The sequence below is a fragment of the Dromiciops gliroides genome, chromosome 2 (genome assembly GCF_019393635.1).
Source record: "Dromiciops gliroides isolate mDroGli1 chromosome 2, mDroGli1.pri, whole genome shotgun sequence".
Taxonomy (NCBI): domain Eukaryota; kingdom Metazoa; phylum Chordata; class Mammalia; order Microbiotheria; family Microbiotheriidae; genus Dromiciops; species Dromiciops gliroides.
The window spans coordinates 33,342,791-33,350,000 of record NC_057862.1 but is presented as its reverse complement, the minus strand read 5'-3'; the positions used below and the strand labels follow the sequence as shown (position 1 = coordinate 33,350,000).

Genomic DNA, 7,210 nt, shown 5'->3' with positions numbered 1-7,210 from the left:
CTTGTTGCCCACTACCTGCAGAGAAGGTCAGAACTGGAAGGACCCTAGATCACAGAGCATAGAATGCCAGCACCAAGTGGGGGGATGGGTGCCTGACTCGTCCAATGGCGCACGGAGCTAACAAGGGGACCCCATCTTCTACTCGCAGCCCAGCGTGTCCCCCTGCCCCATGCAGGGTCGTTTAAGGGCAGAGGGGGTCCCTGCAGATGCACAGGCGGATGGGATGGCACCTCGGCTGGGGCCAGACGGGTACTCACAGCCGTGCAGGTCTGGTAGCCCACACCGAAGTCAAACCGGCACTGCTCGTCCATGGAGTAGTCGATCCCGGGAAGCTCGGGCAGCTGGGGCCACTGGTGCTCAAAGGGGTCGTCCAGGAGGCAGTCATAGGAGCTGGGGGGATGGGAGGCATGGCCGGGGAGGGGTCAGCGAGGTCAGGCCGTGTGCAGGGAGGGGATGACCCTCCAGACTCCAGAGGAGCAGAGAGAGCAGCCTCCATCCCACCTCTTCGTCCTCCCTCCTCCCCTCATGCTGACCGATGGTGAAGCAGCTTTCAGTGGAGGTCAGCAAGAAGCCCCATCTGCATCTTACCCAGCCGACCTGCCCCCACATTTGGATCATGGCCAAACTGGGTGAAAGCCCTTCTCTGCCCCCTCATCTCCCTCCTTCTGTGTTCTCCAGCCCCTCCCAGACCCCCCAGTCATTGATAACCAGCCCTCCCCCAGGATGCTCAGTGGACCTCATCCAGCCCGTACAGACTTGGGCATCCTCAGCCCAGCAGGAGCCCAGGGGCCACGAGAGGCTGAGAAGGGAGTAAGCCCAGGGTTCAAGCTCAGCTTAGGCTAAGCCTACCCTACAGCACAGAGGACCTGGGAAGAGGGATCACCTGTCTCCTTGGGGTCATCGGCCAAACAGGAAGCCTCGGAGGCCTGGTGGCAAGAGCAGGGAGGAGGCCTGCCTTATCTAGGCACTAATGTGTGACCTTGGGCAAGTCTTTAGCTCTCTCATCCTCAGTTCACTCGTCTGTAAGATGGGGGTAATAGCACATTCCCCACCTCATGGGGTCATTCATAAAGCAACAGCACTTGATAAAGGGGGGCTGTAGTAACCCCTATTAAGGACCATCATGGTGGGCGTGTTAGGGGAGGGAGCATGGCAGGACAGAACCATGTCAGGCTTTTGTGCCAAGTGGGCTCTCCCACATGTCACACTATGTGGGTGGCTGACCATTCCACCTATATCTAGGGCCAGACCAGATGTGGTGCTATCCCCACTGGGCTATCCTGCTCTGGGCCCCCTGTGCACTCAGGGGCCTGGGGGGAGGCGGGGAAGGAGGCACCTACTGTATGTAACGGTTCAGCTCCTGCTTGCTACAGCGGGACCAGTGGTAACGGTGGAAGGCGGCCTGCACCAGCGGCGCCATGATGCTCCCCATGCCCGTCTCGTCAGCACAGCGGTTCCCCTGGCCATCGTGCTCCATGCCTAGCCTAGGAGAAAGGCCCCTGAGCTGGGCTCCCCAAGGACGCCCCGCGATACGGCCGAGAGGACAGCCCAAGCAAGGCAGGAGGAGCTGAGGGTCCCAGGCCTGGCGTCAGACCCACCCTGGCTTGTGCTGGGAGCCTGGACAAACGGCTTCTGTGCTTCCAGGCCCAAGCCCATGGACACCCCTGCTCCTCCCCATGGCTACTGGGAGGAAGAGCAAGTCTGAATCCCTTCCCATACTGTCCAACCCCAACCAGAATCCCCCATTCCAGCCTGTCTTCACTGAGTTACTTGTACAGGCATGTGCATACACACACACTTACACACTCACTCACATACATTCACACACTCACACACTCACTCACATACATTCACACACTCATATACACTCTCACACACTCACATACTCATACACTCACACACTCACACATTCTCACACACTCACATACTCATATACACTCTCACACACTCACATACTCATACACACACTCACACCCACAAACACTCACATACTCATACACTCTCACACACTCACACACACTCATATACACTCTCACAAACACTCACATACTCATATACACTCTCACACACACTCACAACACCCCCCCAAGTTCAGCTAGTTCCCACCTCTGCTTATGCTATTTCCCAAACCTCTCCATGCTGCCTCTCCTTCTCTCCAAAACCTACCCGTCCTTCAAGACAAGCACTCAAGTCCATCTCTTCAGGAAGCTTGCCCTGCCCCCCTCTCTCTCTGGGTAGCACTGGGTTCTGGGTTCAAATCTTGGCAGTCCCTCTTCCTATTGATGTGGGCATATCCCAGGCCTTCTCAAGACCTGCTTCCCCCACCCCGCAGGGCTCTTGTTAAATCACTATGTAAACACGAGCCCTGATTACCTGTAGAATGAGGGGTGGGCATGGATGGCCCCTGAGGTCCCTTCGAGCCCCAGGCCTGTGATCCTGGGGACATTGCAATGGCCTGAAAGCTGAGCAGTTACATGCCTGGCCCCAGGACACATCCATCCTTGTCTAGTAACTCTGACTGGAAAGTTTCCAAATGGCTCATAGCCATTCTCCGGGGCAGGTATTATTATTGTCCCATTTCACAATTAAGGAATCTGAGCCATGGGTCAGGCAGCGCCCAGCTCTGGAGTAGCCAGGAGGCTGAGATTATAACCACGTCTCTGCTTCCCTAGGCGTTCAAGGAAGCTTCCAACCATCCCAGTCTCACCTGACCATTTCCAGGTACCCTCCACCCACCTCCCCCGGCCCCATCCCAGCCAGAGACAGGGAGGGGTCACTTACACATGGCCAGTTTCATGGGCCACTACAAAGGCAGAAGAAAAGCCATCTTCATGGTTGAGGGTGCAGCTTCTCAGGGGGTGGCACATTCCAGTAACAGGTGCATACCCTGCCAGAAGAGGGAGAGGAAGGGATATGGGGGTGACGGAGAAGAGGAACGTGGAGAGAAGGGCACAAGGAGAAAGCAAATGGAGGGGAGGAAAGAGAGCGAGAGAGAAAAGAGGAGGAGAGATCCAAGGGAAGGGAGAGCAAGGAAGGAAAGGATAGAGGTAGGGAAATGAAGGAAAAAGAAAAAGAGGAAAGGAGAGAACAAAGAAGAAAGAGAGAGAGGCAGAGTATATTTTTGTAAGATGGGGAAGAGAAAGAAAGAGAGAAAGAGTGGGAGAGAGAAGGGGGAGAGAGAGAGAGAGAGAGAGAGAGAGAGAGAGAGAGAGAGAGAGAGAGAGAGAGAGAGAGAGAGAGAGAGATGCATCATTGGAATGCAAATTGAACTCACCCACACCAGCAGTAGCCAGGCCTGCAGCATCGAACATCCGCTACTAGCAGCCTCCAAAGGACACTTAGAAAACCAAGTGCTCATAGAGACCCCACCCTGTGGCCCCTGCAGTGACCACTGCCTTCTTGGTCCCACCTGGAGTTTCCAGACTGATTCCAGACTGGGAATCACAGGGGCAGTGGCTGAGAGCTTGGGCACAGCTGTTAGCCAATGGCCTCCTCCCATCCAGAGGCCTCTTGGACTTGAGACCAAGCTGTGACATGAAGTCCAACCCCCAGTTTCAAAGAGGAAGACACTGAGGCCCAAAAGGATGGTGACTTGCACAGTGTCAGCCCAGTAATGGGACGTTCTGAGCCCAGAGCTCACTCCTCTGGTCCTGGTTGAAAGTCAGTGCCCCTTCCACCACCCCACCAGCACAATGGGCAGAGGGTGGCTTCCCTCTCCCATGCCCTGCTCGATGGATCACCAGTAGTCTCTGCTGACAGCCCAGCCTTCTCTTTTAACCACCAGGGCAGTGACGTTCAAGCAGGACCAGGCTCTGCTCCCCAGCCTTCTGGGATGCAGCCAAGCCCTAGCCCCTCAGGCCTCAGGGAAGGTTTTTCTGGAAGAATTCTTTGAGTTATGGGCAGAACTGGAAGGGCATAGAATGAGGCCAAATAGAGGGAGCCGGTCCCTGTCCTGTTTAGCAGCCATGTATCCTGCTACATGACCCCAGGCACACTTATTTTCTCTTTCCAAGCCTCAGTTTCCTGACACGTAAAATGTCCACTTAACCTTCAACTCTCTATGTTCTAGGTTCTAAAGAAGGACCTTACTGCTGAGGAATCTACGTTCCAGGTCCTAGAGGCCCTTCTAGGTCAGACAGGATTCTAGGTTCTAAGGTGTCTCCCAGCTCACATTCCACATTCCAAGGACTCTGAACACAACATGCCTCTCCCAACTTGGAGTGTTTTCTCCAGCTGTCTCCCATATGTACCAGAAACCTTCCAACCTCATCTCTGCCTTCTGGCTCCTCCAGCCAGGCTCAGCTAATGTCCCCCCTTCTGCAGGAAGCCTTTCCCAGTCCTTAATCTTAACGCTTCCCCTCTGAGACTCCCCAATGTATCTATATCACATGTGTATGTACACACACAATTTGTGTGCTGCCTCCCCCACTAGGTTTTCTCCTTGCTTTGTATCCCCAGCCCTTACCACAGCACCTGGCACACAGTAGGTCTGAAACGATGCTAATGGGCTGACCCTCCTAGCTAGGACCTCTAGGAGTTCTTCCCACTTGGCCAGTCTATGATATCAGGTCTCCTTTGGCTCCAAAGCCAGCGCTTCTCCAATTCCCATTACAGAAATTAACGCAGGAGCATCGTGATTTCTCTTTCTGGGACTAATTAGAGTTTTTCACAAGAGTTTGGAAAGAAGATCCAGGAGGCAGGACATAGCAGGGATCAATTTAATTCGATTTAAGAATGTCTATGGGGGCAGCTAGGTGGCGCAGTGGATAGAGCACCGGCCCTGGAGTCAGGAGTACCTGGGTTCAAATCCGGCCTCAGACACTTAACACTTACTAGCTGTGTGACCCTGGGCAAGTCACTTAACCCCAATTGCCTCACTAAAAAAAAAAAAAAGAATGTCAATGATCGGTGTTGCTCAGATCCCTTAGCCAAGCAGTGAGAACACAAAGAAGGGGATGGCCCCTGCCCACAAGGGACTTGAAATCTCATCAAGCCCCTCTCCCACAATAGCCTGAGTACAGATAGTGCCGACATTCATATCTCCATTGTATAGATGATGAGACGGAGGCTTGGAGAAAAGCAGGGACTTGGCCAAGGTAACCCAGATAGGATGCAGACCCCGGTCTCTCCTTGCTCCAGATCCCCCCCTCTTTCTAATCTATCCCCAGCTGCTTTTTTAACAAGCAGTCAGTGCAGAAGGTGTAGTGAATGATTCGGCCCAAGGAATTCAGCAGGTACCTAACAAGAGCCTATTATGTGTCTATCACATGACATGGATATGGTGGAGAGAAGCCCCACTATGGCAACTTTGTCATCTAGCCAGGTCTCTCTCCCCCAAATCTTCTCTTATTTGGACCAGGGCTCTCATACCCCAACCCTCTCCTGTGCCCCCAAAAGCTGCAACTGGGTATTGGGTTCAAATCTCAAATGTGGGGCAGCTAGGTGGCACAGTGGATAAAGCACCGGCCCTGGATTCAGGAGGACCTGAGTTCAAATCCAGCCTCAGACACTTAACACTTACTAGCTGTGTGACCCTGGGCAAGTCACTTAACCCTCATTGCCCAGCAAAAAAAAAAAATTTAATATGCAAATCTCTAATGTGTTACTACCTATGTGTCCTTGGACAAGTCATGTAGCCCCCTATGGGTTCCAGTTTCCTCATTGTAAAGTGTAGTTAATATTTATGGTATTTACTGTGAGGACAGGGTATTGTAACCATTAAGGGTTTTTAAAGAAATAAATATGTGCCAGAGTGAGATTCTTGCCTTTCTTTGCATCCTTAGCACAGTGCCTAGTACATAGTAGGTGCATAAGAAGTGATGAATGAATGAATGAAGGCAAGGAGTTGGTGGGGACTTCAGAGATGATCTTATCCATCTTCCTCACTTTACAAAGGAGGGAACTGAGGCCTCCCTCAGAAGAATTGAATCCCGCCCGCCGCCCCCCCCCAGCTGGTAAGTCATCGAGGCTAGATTTCCATGGAGGTTCTCTGGCTGCAGGTCTAAGGCACCTTTGCAATACACCATCCTCGTCCCTTGCTCAAGGAATCCCCTGATTCTGCTTGTAGCAAATGATGTTTTCTCAAACCTTCCCAGTCTGTACATTAGAAGAGTCTGGGAGGGGGCTGGAAAGAATCTCCCCCTAGTCATGGAGACAGGTGACAGGGGTCAGGGGTGTGGTCCCTTGCCTACTCTCTCCCTTCTTCCCCCTCTGGCCAGCTGCACACACCTGTCTATGGGGAATACAGTACCTTGCATACCTGCGGGACCAAAATCCTGCCGTGTGAGGAAGACGGCATGGTCGTGGTGCTCGGCATGGCCGGGGTCCGAGCGCTGCTGGGAGTGAGCCCATCGGCACACCTGTTCCAGGCTCCTGGACGGGTTCCCTCGCTCAATCAAGCTCAGAGACTGGTGGGAGTTTGGGGGCAGAGAACCAGAGAGGGGTTAACTTTGGAGAATTGGTCCAATCTAAGCGTGAAGAATCAGAACCTGACACTACCTGGGTGACCTCAGGCAAGTACTATTTAATCTCCCTGGGCCTCAGATTCCTTACCTGTAAAGTGAAAAGGCTGGAAAAGGTGGCCTTTGAGGCTCCTAAAATCTGTTATCCTACCTGAGCCAAGGTCTGAAGAGGCTCCTGAGGTCTAGATTGTCCAATCCCCCATCCCAAGACCACTTAGAATGCTTCAGAGCTCCCCCAGAAAATCCTCTCCAGTCCCTTCTGGATCCCAAAGAAATCAATCTCATTGTCCCCTCTGCCTACTTCCACCTGGAGGGCGGCCCTCCCCACTCTTCATTGTCCATCCCAGGCCCTATCTCTCCTTCAAGTCCTGCCTTCTGCAGGATGTCCTCCTAGACTCCCAGAGCCACCATTAACCTGTCCCTTCTCTGCTCCCCCCAGAGCACTTATGATCTGTCCCAGATTATCTGGTACTTTCTTACATTCACTCAATTTGTCACATGCTCTTGTCTCTTTCAATTGTTTCATGTGTAAGTCTTGAGTCCCCAGAAAAAAATACAAAAAGGTCTTAGAGACCATTTCTACAACATTTCAAAGCATTTTCCTCAAACCAACACTAATAGGTTGATAGTGCCAGAATTCTTCTCATCCTTGCTCCTGAGGGCAGGAGCTGTCTCACTTTTATATCTCTAGCCCCTAGCCCAGGGCCTGGTGATTAAGAAATTGATTGACTAACTGATTGATTGATTGA

General features: G+C 52.6%; 1 protein-coding gene across 1 annotated transcript in view; it reads right to left on the bottom strand.

Moving 5' to 3' along the window:
• ADAMTS14 (ADAM metallopeptidase with thrombospondin type 1 motif 14) overlaps positions 1 to 7,210 on the bottom strand; it is a 122,896-nt gene that overhangs the window by 33,804 nt on the left and 81,882 nt on the right. Inside the window, exons 6-9 of the mRNA XM_043990175.1 lie at positions 6,260 to 6,407; positions 2,782 to 2,887; positions 1,341 to 1,484; positions 258 to 390 (exon numbers count right to left, since the gene is read on the bottom strand). Coding sequence (XP_043846110.1) covers positions 258 to 390; positions 1,341 to 1,484; positions 2,782 to 2,887; positions 6,260 to 6,407 — 531 coding nt within the window. The remainder of the gene's footprint in view (positions 1 to 257; positions 391 to 1,340; positions 1,485 to 2,781; positions 2,888 to 6,259; positions 6,408 to 7,210) is intronic.